This window comes from Drosophila gunungcola, chromosome 3R (assembly GCF_025200985.1).
Source record: "Drosophila gunungcola strain Sukarami chromosome 3R, Dgunungcola_SK_2, whole genome shotgun sequence".
NCBI lineage: Eukaryota > Metazoa > Arthropoda > Insecta > Diptera > Drosophilidae > Drosophila > Drosophila gunungcola.
The window spans coordinates 2,846,818-2,862,181 of NC_069139.1; the positions used below are offsets into that span (position 1 = coordinate 2,846,818).

At 43.2% G+C, this 15,364-nt stretch overlaps 2 protein-coding genes across 2 annotated transcripts; one reads left to right on the top strand and one right to left on the bottom strand.

The window, feature by feature from the left end:
- Positions 1–1,299: 1,299 nt before the first annotated feature.
- Positions 1,300–10,927, bottom strand: LOC128253726 (poly [ADP-ribose] polymerase tankyrase). The gene is given in 7 exon segments (XM_052982357.1): positions 1,300–2,876; positions 2,937–3,093; positions 3,473–3,765; positions 3,829–3,986; positions 4,046–5,950; positions 6,123–6,905; positions 10,254–10,927. Coding segments are annotated over 7 exon segments (4,638 nt in total). The 5' UTR covers positions 10,450–10,927; the 3' UTR covers positions 1,300–1,730.
- A 742-nt stretch (positions 10,928–11,669) lies between these two features.
- LOC128265024 (probable serine/threonine-protein kinase tsuA) lies at positions 11,670–15,324 on the top strand. Its single transcript, XM_053000792.1, has 6 exons — positions 11,670–12,120; positions 12,180–12,275; positions 12,345–12,733; positions 12,804–13,551; positions 13,608–13,912; positions 13,971–15,324. The coding sequence occupies exons 2-6, from the start codon at positions 12,204–12,206 to the stop codon at positions 14,314–14,316; spliced, it is 1,860 nt and encodes a 619-aa protein (XP_052856752.1). The 5' UTR covers positions 11,670–12,120; positions 12,180–12,203; the 3' UTR covers positions 14,317–15,324.
- The last annotated feature ends 40 nt before the right edge of the window (positions 15,325–15,364 follow it).

Here is a 15,364-nt window from a genome sequence, read left to right on the forward strand (position 1 = left end):
CATCTTGCCAACTCGTCTGTCTGGCCCTGTAATTATATAATTTAATCAAATTACTTGCATATGTTGCCAAAAAAAAAAGAAAAATAAGAGGAAACGCCGAAAAAACTAAGGCCCGAAAAGAGACGCTCTGAAGCGAAAAGAAAGACTTGAGAAATGGCCAAATGCAGGCCAACATAAGTGGCAACAGAAATAAAAATAAATGCCCACCACATCAGAGCTTCTGGCGGCGGCTGTGGCTCCAAAATGCTTTATAGCCGCCTTTTTGACAGTGAAATGTGCCTGCGTGTGTTGTCTTTGTCTGCAGATTCATCATCATTATTCTTCCGATGCGGTTGCATTTTGAATTTTTAGGGCGACTTGACAGTTGCAAATTGCAAGCTCATCAGCAGACGGTTAAAAGGTAACTGCTACAAACGCAATAATCGTTAGAGAACTGGGGAGCTTTCATTACCATCTATTAGGTTTAAAACTAACGTTATTTATTTAAGATTTAAATAAAAATCCTTTGATTCTTATATTTTTACGCTGACACGTTAATTTATAGATTAACGAGTTTAAATTCAAAGTAGTAAGGTATAGATGTAAACTTGTTTATCTTTAAATATGTCGGCGGATCTTGAAACAAATTTTAAGTGTTTTAGGTTGCCATTAAAGATTATAAAACCCGAGCGTAAAATAAAAATACTCATACTCTTTATGGTGTGAAGCATTAAAAATGTATAAATTTATATTATTTTCTGCACGGTAATCTTTTGATTAGCCTGCTATTAATTTTCAGAAAACCCGAGGGTTAAACACAAGTACTCATTATACTCTTTATGGCGTGAAGTATGAAAAATGTATAAACTTGTATTACTTTTTTACTGATAATTAAAAAAAATGCATTGCCATTGCCAGTTTAAGAAATAATATGTTTACAAATACACGTAGTACTTTAATAACATAAGCAGAAGATTTTGTCCATATGTAGATAACTATAAATAGAACACAGCATATAGTTATGATCTTTGCTGATAGCCTCATGAATTGGTACAGGCATGTGACGTCATTGTCAGTCGGCACAATTCCTTTGAGGAAGGTTCTGTTTATTGTTTCGAATTTAAGTGTCTCTTAAAAAAAGATTAGTACTCAAGTCAAAGCAATTTAAAAATATTTAACCTTGGGCAGTTTATTGAGTTTATATGCATATAAAGAAATAAAACTGCTTGTAGTTAAAGTCTTTATTTGTTTTTTTCTAAATTGAAATAGGAACATTACTTACCAACCTGTATAGTATAGTAAATTTAAAAGCAATCATGATTCTTGTTTCATGTATATGTATTTGTATATTTAAATTTAATTGGAGTTTTAATTATTGTTTAAATTAACTAAGCTTAAACATTTAAATAAACGCGCGAGCGTAATGTAATGTAATGTAATGCATTCATCGTCAAAGAACTTTTGTTTAACCTCTTCTAATCGCAATTTTCGTATCGTATTTCGAATAAAATCACTCAAAAACTGTGCTCTGTTACTTTTGATTAACCCAACCTAATCCGATTCGTTCCGATTCGATCCCTTACGTGATATATTATAGAGTAATATAATAAACAACGAGAGATAGAGAGAGAAGGAGACACTCAGGACACGACATCTATAGCTAGTAATTGTAATAAAATAGACGGGAGGCCAACGGAGACGAAGAGATCAATAACCACTAGCAGCATGTCGTAGTAGTGCCATTGTCACAGTCACAACTCGTAGGTGATGTTGTTCATGTGATCGCGCGTCTTTCGCGCCTTGAAGGGGGCCGCAAAGTGTTCGTAGGCGTTCTCGGCATTGTACGACGAACAGCGCCGCAGTCGATGGTGTTGCAGGGAGCTGCTGTACGGAGCATTACCATGTCCACCACCGTGTCCACCGGCTCCAAAGCAGCGCATGGCGGCGCACAGCAGACTGCACCATCGCCACGACGAGGTGAAGGCGTAAAAGTGATTGCCCTTGCCACCACCACCAGCGCCTCCTTTCGTCAGCAAATGCTGGCGACTGTGGTGCAAGTAGGGATTGTAATTCGAGCGGAAACTGCTGCTGTCGCTGCTGTGGCCACTGTCGTCGTCGTTGCCGCTGCTGCTGTCGCTCCGCCGCAATCCCAGCCGAAAGAGATTCCCGTTGTTGTGGGCCGCATTGGCGAAATCCTCAAAGTCCAAATGCGACTCGTACTCAAATTCTCGATCTATGGATACGGCGGGTGTGATGATCATAAATTGACTATACTTTTGCTGGCTGCGATTCGCTTGATGTTGCTGCTGCTGCTGCTGCTGATTTTGCAGCTGCTGCTGCTGCTGCTGCTGTTGTCGATGGTGATTGCGCTGCTGGTTGGCCAGTGAATTGAGCAGCGTCTGATTGGTGTCCACCGAGGAGTAACTATTGCTGTTCGACACCGGCGACATGTCATTGTTGTTATTATTCACATTTCCGCTGCTGCTGCTCGTGCTGTTGTTATTGTTGCTGGTGTGCGTAAAGACGCCAGCGGGCGCTGGTTGGGTGGTGGTCACAGTGGAGGCAGCGGATGCAACCTGCTGGGGCTGATAGTGCTGGTACTGCAACTGCAGCGACGGTTTGGCATGCTTCCGCCTCTTGGCAACTGGAGGAGCTGAGGTCTGCTGTTGTGGCGGTGGCTTCTGTTGTTGTTGTGGTTGCTGGTGCTGCTGCTGTTGCTGCTGCTGCGACTGCTGCTGATGTGGGTGATACTGTTGTGGGTGTGGCTGGTGCAGCGCTGGCGATGTGGTTGTGGGCGTGGAGCCAACAGAGGGCATCCATCATCTCGTATCCTCCGTCCCGCTACTGCTGTCATCGGGCTTCACGATTTGGTACGTTATCAAGTACTCCGGATAAGACTACAAATATAAATAAATATAACAGAATGTGGAGGATAACAGCTTAACCTAAATAGCTACCTGTTCGCCCCGATAGACAACGTATTCGGCAAAGTGCAGTCCACCCGCCGAGGGTCTTCCCACCACCGAGTGGTGTCCTGGCGGTGCGTGAGCCATCTTCATGGCGCTGTACTGCAAGAAGGATTTGCCCAAGGCCACTCGGCACAGCAGCAGTTGTCTGTTGATGGGGACAGCAAATGGTTTAATTATGATTATAGATTGGTATTTCCTATTTGAAACTTTTAAATAATACATTTTTTTTAATTAAATCTATTAAATAAGTCCTTAGTTTTAAGTTTGACTTAAACTTAAGTGTTTTTCTTGAAAATAGCTTGAAATGACATAAAAATGACACCCAGATTTATATATAATTATTCGATATTTTGTAAAAAAAAAACATTACTAAAATGTATACAATATATTTATTAAACAATTTATGTATTTTATATCTTGTAGTTTTTGCTAAACACGTGATCTAAGAATTAACTATATTTTCGCTCTAAAACAAACTTTAAAGGGTTGTTAGCATTCTAATTAATAGTGCTAGTTTCACTCACCTGGGACACACGTAGCAGGACTTGTCCTTGTGCGAGGGACAGCCAATGCCGCCGCCAATTCCATAGACATACTGATTGCTCTTCGAGCTGTGCTCGGCGAAATAAATGCCAGCACCGAACATCCCGCCAATGTAGGCGTGGCGCTCATCGAACCCGCGCTGCACGATGGCGTTGATGAAGGGGCTGCCGTGGAAGAGCATTCGCTCGTTGGACTGAAGGAAGTTCTCCTCGGCGATCTCCTGCCGTCGATGCGCATAGCGCTCCCACAACTTTCGGTTCTGTACTTTTTGTACCTTTAAACACAAAAATAAAAGTATTAAGATGGGTTTTCCTTATCACGTTAAGTAGTAACTCACCCGAATGATGTTGTAGCGAGTGAAGTAACCGCCAGCCTGACCATTGTCCCGATGCTCACGAATCGTGGCCTGCATCTCCTCCTCGACGGCCACAAACTCCTTGTCGTCCGGCAGCAGATCCACTAGCAAAGTGCACAGATTCACATTGTTGCCAATGCCTAGGGGGTTTAATAAGTAAAGTTAAAGTTAAAGTTGTTAGTTATTATTAAATATTCACCTGTGGTGGACCTTAGCTGCGCAATGCCCTTGAGTATCTTGTGGCGAAAACCGTAGGCGGAGACGCCCACCTGCTTGAGATCGTCGTGGCCCATCTCGGCCAGAATGTCCAGGGTGATTTGCTCGCGTTCGAACAGCTCGATTAGGTGGTGGAGCTGCTGGCTGCTCAGGAAGCCGGACACATTCGTGATGGTCTCCGCATCCGGCAGCAGGTCGTCCGAGGAGGCGCCCTCGGCCCCATTGGCTTCGGCCCCCTGGGCGGGACTAATGCGCGTGCTGCTGGACAGGGGCAGTGGCACAGGAACACTCAGGATCATGGAGGCACCGGTGGGCAGCAGCACCGTTTCCGTGGTGGGCGACAGGATGGCGGATGAGGACGAGGATGATGTGCCTGCACCCGCACCCGCACTTGCTGCCGCTGCTCCTGGTCCGGCGGCATCTGGGGCCGGGGAACTGCTGGCCAGCGATTGCGTGGAAGCACTCAACGCCTGCTGACTCAACGAGGTGGCCATCGCATCCTGCAGCAGACACTTGACATCATCCGCCGTGGCCAGCTCGATGGGCGTCTGTCCCTCCTGGTTCTTCATGTAGGCATCCGCGCCGTGGGCCAGCAGCAGCGAGCACAGCTGAGTGCGTCCCTTTTGGGCCGCCTCGTGCAGCGGTGTGAATCCCCACTTGTCGGTGGCATTCACCACCGTCTTGTGCTTGATCAGCAGTGCGGCAATATCCAAGTGGCCATAGCTGCTGGCATTGTGCAGGGGTATAAGTCCGCCCTTGTCCTGCGCATTGACATCCGCTCCATTCTCCAGCAGATACTCGGCACACTCAAAATTATTGTATCCCGCGGCCAGGTGCAGCGGTGTGGAGTTCCTGCCCTGCGCATCCCGGCAATTGATCGACTCTGCGGTCACCAATCGCTGAACCCGTGCCAAGTTCCCCTTCTTCGCTGCATCCAGTAGGGCCGATGGTCCCCGCAACAGCTCAGCCACATCGTGATCCGACTCCTTGACCAAATCCGCCGGTGTGGCTCCGTCCCGGTTCTTTTTCATGGGATCAGCGCCGTGCTTGAGTAGCAGTTTGCAAATATCGTACTTTCCCTTGGCGGCTGCTTCATGCAGCGGTGTAAACTTCCACAAATCGGACACGTTCACATTGGCTCCGTGCTTGACCAGCAGTTCGGTCACTTCGTAATGCCCGTACGAGCAGGCATTGTGCAGTGGCACCAGTCCGCCTTTATCGGCCGCATAAACCTCGGCGCCGTGCTCCAACAGAAACTGAACCACTGGCACGCGATTGAACCCGGCTGCAAAGTGCAAGGGTGTGGAATGTCGCCCATCCAGGTCGCGGCAATTGACCGCGATGGGATTGTTGAGCACTATGCGCCGCACAGTGTCCAGATCTCCGGCCTTCGCGGCCTCCAGCAAATGGGTCTCGCTGTCCGGCGGATTCTTGAGCAGCTTCAGCACATTGTCCGAGGCCAATTGCGCGGCGGTCAAGCCCTCCAGCGAAACGATGTTCGTATCGGCGGCGTAGGAGAGCAGCAGACGAACGGCCTGCTCGTCACGGGCACACCGATGCAGTGGCGTCTGGCCCAGACTGTCCAGCGCATTCACCTTGGCGGCCTGCTTCAGCAGCACCTCCATGGCATCGTAGTGGAGCAGCTCGGCGGCCAGATGGAGGGGCGTCAGGAATGCCTTGTTCTTCTCGTTCAGCAACGATCCCTTTCTGGTCAGCAGCTCCATCAGCTGCTTGCGCTTGCCATCCGGACACACAACGGCCAGGTGGAGCGGTGTGTCCCCCGTGTACGGATGCACAAAGTTCACAATCTCGGCGCAGACCAGCTTCTTGGCACGCGACACGTCGCACTTTCGACAGGCATCCAGCAGACAGTGCCCCTTGTACTCAACTGGAAAATAAAAGATTAAACATTATTATAATGGCATGGAATTGTTATATATATATATATACCGATAAAGATACTTTTATCTAGTTAACTTATACATTCAGTTACAAAATAATTATGATATTGTGATCACTGATCAGCCTCACAATTGTGGTCAGTCTCAACGACTACTCACAGGCAATCCGTTCTCTGAGCTCCCTGGTGGGCGCCGCATCGATGGCCGACTTGCTGTGGCAGTTGAGGAGGGTGGGATCTGCGCCGCGGCTGAGCAGCAGGCTGCAGACCTCGACGCGGCTCTTGGAGGCGGCCTCGTGGAGCGGCGTGAAGGCCCACAGGTCGTTGGCGTTCACATTGGCGCCGGCCTGGATGAGCAGCTTGGTCACATCGAAGTGGCCGTAGGAGCAGGCGTTGTGGAGCGGCACCAGGCCGCCCTTGTCCTTGGCATGCACATCCGCCCCGTTGGCCAGCAGGATCTCGACGATGCCGATGCGGTTGTAGCCAGCTGCCAGATGCAGCGGTGTGGAGCGTCGTCCATCGCTGGCATGACAGTTCACATTGAGGGGCGTGAGCAGGGCCAGCAGACGATCCTCAGCTCCGGAGCGAGCAGCTTCCAGTAGCTCGTCCTTGCGATATTCACCGGTCAAGACGGGCCGCGTGGCCTCGTCCGCCAGCTCCAGCGGTGTCTTCTGCTCCGAGTTGCGAATCGTATGGTTTGCCCCATGCTGCAACAGGGCCAGGCACACATCCACCTTGCCCTTGCTGGCCGCCTCGTGCAGCGGCGTGTAGTTCCAGTTGTCGGTGGTGTTCGGACTGGCCCCAGCCTTCAGCAGCAATCGCACCACCTCTGCGTGGCCAAAGGAGCAGCAGTTGTGCAGCGGATGCAGGCCGCCTTCGTCGCAGGCCTGGATGGAGGCGCCGCTGTTCAGCAGGAATTCCACCACTTCTCGGCGTCCATAACCTGGGTAACAAAAGAAAAACAAAGAATTGAATCCATCATTAGATGAGTGTCTCTTTTGGATCTGCTGTGTGTTTAAGTCGATGGCAAGCCCTAGAAATGAACGGGAAGGTCTTGCCTTTAGGGTTTTCTTTCTTGGCGTTTTTCCAACCTTGCCCCTGGCATTTGAAGGTGTAAATCATGCAGACAAATAAGACAAGGCAAAGATTGAACTTCCGTATAATATATTAAGTGTTTTTAAAAAGGTGTTTTGAATATAGTAAGTTTTACCAGCCTTTGATCAGCGTTTTGTTGATTTTAACGTTTAATTATTGAATACACATTTTTGAAAGAGAAACTATGTACATATATATAAAATATATATTTCTGAAAGAGAAACTATAGAGGTTATCCCTTACTAGCTTTTTTATATTTATTTATTTAAGCCCAAAATTGAAAGTTTTTTGTATAATTAAAAGCAATAAAAAAGTGATTACTAACAAATATTTCTCAATTTTAGTTTCCTATGACAAATATAAGTTATAAATTTAATCTGGTTTCATTTGCCGTTAAACAAAATAACATAACAAAAGAAATAATTAAAACTAATTGGAATTCGTAAAATTTCAAGTTACAATTAAACAGAAAAGAATGCTTTTGAAGTTGAGAAATCGAAATTAAAAATTCTGCAAATATCACGGAAAGACAGACACCGCAACGATTTTAAAAATAAATAAGTAATCGCCTTTTAGTCCATACAAAAACATGACACCCATAAATATTTACGTGAGGCATCTGATCCCGCTATTTAACAACAAAATTTCGACAACTCTTGCGGAAAACATTCATGCGGAAATTGTCTAAAGCAAAAATCTGATTCATCTTCATTTGGCACCGGAATTAGTCACACAAACGATTATCAAACATAAATGTTTATTGTTGTGTTTATAGCCAAGCTTATAATAAACTGCAAAGGAGAACCGAAGCAAATTACAAATCTGGGCAAACAAAAGCTTGAGCCACCCACCAAAATGTGGTTTGCGAAACATTTGCGCCGTTCACTTTTCTGTGGGCACAACAATTACGAAAGTTTTGCATTAAAAATTAATAGAATGGAAAACTTAATTCCAACTGTTGCACTTTGGAGCCACACAGCGTCAATTGCTGGGCAACATAAAAGTGATTCTTGAGTGGATAGTGTATGTATAACCAACTCGATTCGCAAGTACTTATCCCAAGGTTAATTTGCTTAACTTTTATTTGGCAGCAATTTTAAAAGTAAGTTTTAAGTATCTCAAATGTGGCCAAGATATGGAGGTCTCTTCGAGTTTGTCGACTATATACACACCCCGAAAAGATAACGGGCCAATGTCAATAAAAACTGATTGTCCAAAAGTAGCGAAATAAAACGATTGAGTTTTATTATGTGTCACGATTGCGCGGAAGGGCAGGAAGAAACGTAAACGTGAGCTTCGATTTGGTTTCCTCCGCAACAGGTATTGACAAAAATTCGAATACTTCAAAATTTCATGCATTCAACAAGGTGAAAACAAGCCACAAATAAAAAATACTTAAACTAAAACGACACCAGACAATAAACACAAGACAGACCCCCTGAAAATCTCACTTTTTGTTCACAGAACGTGACAATAAGACAGACCAACCAAATAATAATGGAAAACCAGTTTATAGAAAGAAAGACCAAGACCCGCCAAATGAATCATAGAGCAGTAGATAATAAAAAAGTGCTCAAGTTAAAAAGAAGTCACAAATGGCCAAAAGGCGAAATTTATATGCAAGGGGCGTCGAGTGAAACGGTTAAAAAAGCTTTTTTTGGGGGTCGACTTTTAGAAGGGGGGAAAGCCGCCTTTATATTTGACTTTTGATTTGATGCTGTGATGGCTGTGCTGCCGACTGATCTGACGAAATATAGTCGCAATGCATAAAATGCTAACTAGGCCAAAGTCACAACAAAAGACGCGAAAATATTGAGCCAAAGACGTCAGCAGGATGGCGCATGCAACGCAGCAGCCACAGTCACAGTCACAGCCACAACAAGTCGCTCCCAACCACCCACTGCCCCGCCCTCCGCCCATATCACACTATGTCTTTTCCAAATACGCACAGTCCAAATAACAATTATAAAGAGTCAGACAATGGCTAAAATATGTACTTGTTTTGTGTTACAACAGGATATTTAGATAGGTTATCAATTTCGATATAAGGAATGTTTTGGCGTAAATGTTTTGAAATTATTATTTAGTTTAAAGCCTATATTTAACTATTAGTTAATAACAGAATCTATAAAATTTATTTGTTTGAACATTTTCGTTTAAGATTTAAAAAACTACATTTTAAGAAATTTGAGTTCAGAAGTTTCCCCCTTTTATATTTAGGAATTAATGGATGTACATATAAAACCATAAATGCATAAACCAAGTTTTGTTCTGGTTTTTTATAGACACTTTAGGGGATTCATTTTTATTTTCAGTGCCTTACCAGAGAAAGCAATGCAGTCAGATAGCGAATTCATTTTCTCAACCGCAGTTTTATGAATATATTTTGACAATAGAAAATGGATGCAGCAGGGTAAGGGCGGTTCCGGACACAAGTTAAACAAATAAAACATACAGAACGTATGAATAATTATTTGAAATACAAAATGTTAAAGTGCAGCCCACACACACACCCGCAGCAAAAAAAAAGGGGGGATTCCGGAAAAAAGTCATGATAAGTATTTTTGAAAACATTTTTATTTAATGTGCCTAACCAGAGAAAGCAATTCAGTAAAACAGCTAAACTGAGAGCCAGTGCTATTATCTCAACCGCAGGTGTATGAATATTTTTTGAAAATGAAAAATGCATGCAGAAGAGAATTGGGGGGTTCCGGAAACAAGCCAAGCATATAGAACACATACAAAATGTATGCTTGTTTTTGAAATAATTTTTTTTTGCAGTGCCTAGCCAGAGAAAGCACGCGAATAATAGCTAATTACCTTGGCTCTCAATGCTATTAGCTCAACCGCAGGTGTATGAATATTTTTGGAAAATAGAAAATGCATGCAGCAACGAAAAGGGGGGTTCCGGAAACAAGCCGAACATATAGAACACGTACAGAACGCGGGCGGTGGAAGGGGCAACATGGAAACTAGGTCAACTCTCGACGCCATTGGAGCAGGCGAGTGTCCGACCGAGAGCTACGACAATGACGCCCGTCACACCCAGGCGCAACTAGCTCAAGGCCAAATCCGCACTGCAGCGGGGGTTTGGGATTGGGCGGTGGTGGGTGGTGAGTCCTTCAACCTTTCAGAAGGGGGTGGGTCCCTATTTAGCCCGTCCTTGGGCATGAGATATATCATCATCGCTACTTACCCGCTGCGAAATGCAGTGGCGTGGACTTGCGTCCCGCCGTATCCCTGGCATTTACGGTCTGCGGCGTTATTAGCTTCTTCACCTTGGCGATCTCGCCCGTTTTGCAAGCCTCGAAGAGCTCCCTCAACGGATCGTTGGCCATGACCGCATCGAGATTAACGCTCAAAATGGCCCGACTTCGACTGTTGTTGGCCATTGTTGTGGTTGCTTTTTTGTGTTTTTTACGCTTTGGCACACACGCCCCAAAAAAAAGCGCAGATTCAGTGGGTTGCTGTTGCTGTTGCTCGCGCTCCAGTCCTAACCAATCCTCCGGGTGCTTTTCGCTCCCTGTTCAGCCCGCATCCTGTGTGTCCAGGTGCCGCAGGAGCAACAATTTGCCAATTGGCTGCCACGCGACCAGCCCTCGGTTTTCGCTTAATATTTAATGCACACAAAATTGCAGGCCCCCAAAATCAATAGGAATTCTTCGCTCCGTCACACTGTTCGATTTTTATGATTTCGCGAGTTTGTTTTGGCTTCGAATTGGACTTAATTTAACGCTGGGACTAACTCCCTGTTATTTGGCCTCCAAAAGCACTGGACACGGGCGATTATTTTACAATTATTTCACTCCTCCGCGAAACGAAATCTTGCATTGTTTTGTGACGGAATCAGAGTGACCGTGCGCGAGGTTGGCTAATATTCCATGGCTATGCGCTGAAGTGTGACCATATGAAAATAAAAATACTAGAAAGTCGGCAAATAAATTAAGCTTTCGGCGTTAAATTAAATTTTTTATAATAAGAGAGATTTTTAAAAGACTTGTACTCAAATTAAGTCAGTTCGTCAAATAATTATAAAACTTCTTAAACATATTATATTATATTTTTTGTACCAATACCATAAAAGAATAAGGACATGCATAACTGCTACTCAGCCTTTTTTCGAAAGCTAAACTTTATTTTATTAAGTTATTTATGTCGATTGGTATTATATACTAAGAGACAAATGATTACAAAATATAATAAAAATACAAAATCATAAAATGTTGTAATTGACATTAACATTATTATTATTAAAAGCCAGAATATATATTTTCCACAATTGTCTTTTTTATATAAAAAACCATTATGTATATTAAACCCTTGAGTAAAACCAGTAAAAAACAATAATATATGGTAAAATACCAATATAATTTTGAATGACTCCTCCAAAACTATATTTTTAGTTACAAAATTATTTATCTTTATTGTTTTTATTTTTATAAATTTAAAACACTTTAATTACAGCTCTGGAAACTGCTTAAGATATTTTTAATTAGATAAAATCAATAAGATGTATTTTATAAATACATACAATTTCCCAATTAGCAATGTTATCGATAACTTATTAGGCCACCTGTTTGGCCACCCCTGGTCTGCTGGTGTTCCTATCGATTTTGGCATCGAGTACAAGTGCATGCCAACAACAATGTTTATTTTTTGCTTTTATTCGTTGGAAATTCCGTAAAAACGAATAAAATCTTGTGTTTTTTAACAACATAAGATATATTTTTACATGAGTATAGTGAAGTGAATAACAACGAAGTTCTAGCGTCGGAAGCATAGAAACAAAAAATCTGAAATCAAAAAGTGAATCAGAATTTTTCCAGCGCACACACACAGACACACGCCCAGCATACACACAAACACAATACAGAGTTGTTGTTGTTGTAAATAAGTGCAAGTGAAGAAGAAGCAGAAGCAGCGATCGGAAAATTAAGTAAAATCTAGCAGAGACTGCAGCTAACACGCTTCGCTGGCTGAGCGACAGCAGAACGCCAGTCAAGCGCCAAAAACCATTAGCGTAGAACACCCATTTCCATTTCCAGCTGGAGCGGCACTAGAAAGTAATTTTCTGGTAGCAGAAAAAACATTAAGAAACGGAAATAATTGGTCGATTTTTTAGAAAGACCAAAGATAATTAGCCGGAATGGAGCTGAAAGTTTGGGTCGAGGGCATTCAGCGAATTGTTTGCGGCGTTACAGTGAACACCACATGTCAGGTATTTTATTTTTTGCCATGCCCTATATTATTGATTTTTCCTCTAATTATCCTTTTTTGAACACCGCAGGATGTGGTCTTCGCTTTGGCCCATGCCACCGGAAAAGTGGGAAGATTCACTTTGATCGAAAGGTGGCGCAATAATGAACGCCATTTGGCACCCAACGAGAATCCCATGAAACTGTTACTAAAATGGGGCGAGTATGCAAATGATGTGCAGTTTATATTACAACGATCCGAGAACAAAACGCAGCAGCAACAACAACAACAACAACAACAGCAGCAGCAACAACAAACCAACAATAACAACAACAATAACTATGCTGTGATGACAACGAAAAAGCCGCTGGGCCCAAACAATAATAATAATAATAGCAACAAGCCAGCGCCCACATTGCTGAAGCAAAAATCGAACGTCGAACTCAGCTACCGCACAAAGGAATTGAAAAAGAGTTTTGGGTGTGTGCTTCTCTACTAAGTCACATAACTAATTTTAATTCATACATAAATTATTTTTAATTTTCTACAGGGGCTACGATGCCAAGCAGTTTGATAACATTGGAATTGTTAAAGGGATTCCTCAGCAGCAGCAACAACAGCAACAGTTGCAGTCGCAATCTCCGATTTCAGGGGCTATGGTGCTGCCACCAATGGTTTCACAGGAGCCGCTGCCACCACAGGGCAACAACAATGTGGCGGCGCCACTGCTGCCAAAACATGAGAAATCGCTGTCGAATCCTCTAGACATGAGCAGCACGGGCACAGGCACTCCACCGACCACAGCAAATGGCTACAACGACTTTTACAACAATAACAGCAGCAGTAATCAGCATATCTACAGCCAGCTGAGCAAATCCAGCAATGAACTGCGACGCTCTAGCCCCAACGAGCTTTACTACAACAACAATAGTAATAATATCAATAACAACAATAACTCACCGGAGCTGTATAAGCAAACACCGACGATTTCCGCAAATGGAGCCTTAGTGCCGCCACCATATCGTGATCCTCCGCCACCAAGGAACAGTCCCATGTGCCAGGGTCAGCGTTTGGCCAGCAGCAATGCGGACACCATGTCCAATGCCTCCTCCTCGACGAATCCATTCCTCAGTGACTACGATCAGCACAGCAACCACAATAACAATAGCATTAATAATAATAGCCAGGCCATGGAGGAGGGCGAGACCATGTTCCAGGCCACGCAATACAACGATCTGCTGCAGCTCATCAAGTTTCAGCGGGAGAAGATCACAGCCCAGCAAATGGAATTGCAAAAGGTAAGATAATATTCAATAGTCCATATTATGATTTAAACACTTTGTATATTTAATAGTTCGACTCGGAAATAGTATATTTAGAAAGTAAGGAACGCGATCACGCCCACGAATTAGAGGCCATTTCGCGTGAGATCTCCAAAGCAGATCAAATCTTTCGACAAGGCAGCGAGCAGCTGCAGACTCTGCAGTATGTGGAGGAGGAGAACGAACTGGTCAAGCAGCAGGAGAAAACCCTGAAGTCGGAGATTGCTCTCCTCCGCTCCAAGTTGGCCAATTGCGAGACTGAGCTGCTACAGTGCAAGAACAAAATGCGTCTGCTGATGGACGACATTGAGCTGGAGCAACAGCAGCAGACCAATAGGTGGGTCAACATATGCATATCTTTATTTTACATAGTTTATTTAATGCTTAATGCTTAGGCAAACCGTGGAACGTGACTTCTTAATGGAAATGGAGCGGATACAGAGCGAAATTGATCAGGCCCTGCACAATACTGACACTTCGAACAAGACAGCAGATACTTTGAAGAAGGAGTTGCTGATGATTGAGCACGCCATTGCCGATAAGAAGCGTCAGGTGGAGCAGCTGGTCAACGAGATGAAGGAGGTGAACTTGCAAAGTCTGACGGTGACCACCACAGAGGAGATCAAGCATTTGCTGGAGGGACCCAACAAGCAGGGCAGCAGTCGTCGGATAATCGGGTCACCCAGGCAACTGGAAACTGCTGTCCCGACCAGTAAAAATCCTCACGGCGTCTGGGTTTAAGACACACCGGCATCGAAACTATTTTTCTAAACATATTCCGCCTCCTCCAACAAAAATGATGATTTTGGGAACAAAATTGAAGAACATATCTTGAATGCATAATGGAGTTGACACACAACGGATTCCAATATGAATATCACAATTTTACACAATATTCTACACAAATTTACAATGATCAATGTGTTTGGTTACTGTTTAAGTATGCTTGCATTCTACACACACACTTTATGGATCTCTCAACGCAATGATAAATGTTACAAATTGGTAATCACAGCCCACTTACATATGTCTCAACATTCTGCACGTATTTTAATGTACAAACGGAGTCCATGTCCCTAATTTTAATATTGTGTGCTATACTTCTGTTTTACTTTTGTTGCTAGTCTACGTGTTAACAAAAACCCTTTCCAATCTCTACAATTCGCCATTAGTTGTTAATTTAACAATGAAACTTAATTGTTGCAATAATTCGAATGTAACGAAAATTGAAACGCCTTTTTACCATTTAAGTAGTGCACTTAGTGATTTGTCTCCCACAGAATGATTCTATATAGAATTCACAGTTCGAATTACACAAAACTTATTGTACTTAGCAATTAGCGCAGCTTTAACAAAAAATTACAAATTAGCAATGCTTTGTTGAAAAGTTTCACTTCTAAAGTGCTTAGCCTTAGCCACCGGATATCGAAACACAAGACCGAAGCATTAATAATTGCAAAAGTGTCACACATTAGTATTTGATGCTTACTTTGTAGGATTTAAGGCATACAACTAAAAGACAACTCTTAAGTCGTTTCTGTGTATTATGTTTTTAATTAGCATTATTTAATATTTACACAAACTGATAGTTAAACAACAAAAACACCAACCGAAATGCAATTTATTAAATAATATACTGTACTATTAACTTTAAACTAAAAAGGTTTTAGAACAAATTCTAATTTCATTATATCTAATTAGCTAATAAACACATTTTTATGATTTTTTCTTTAAAACTCGAAAATGAAATTTCGTACTTACTTTTGGGGTATTGGAAAAACAGCTTAAT

What these genes read in the sequence shown, in the direction of transcription:
- LOC128265024 (XM_053000792.1), top strand. Translation starts at nt 12,204, where the DNA reads ATGGAGCTGAAAGTTTGGGTCGAGGGCATTCAGCGAATTGTTTGCGGC. An exon ending in CAGTGAACACCACATGTCAG is followed by an intron (nt 12,276 to 12,344) that starts GTATTTTATTTT and finishes TGAACACCGCAG; the next exon opens with GATGTGGTCTTCGCTTTGGC. An exon ending in CAACAGCAGCAGACCAATAG is followed by an intron (nt 13,913 to 13,970) that starts GTGGGTCAACAT and finishes CTTAATGCTTAG; the next exon opens with GCAAACCGTGGAACGTGACT.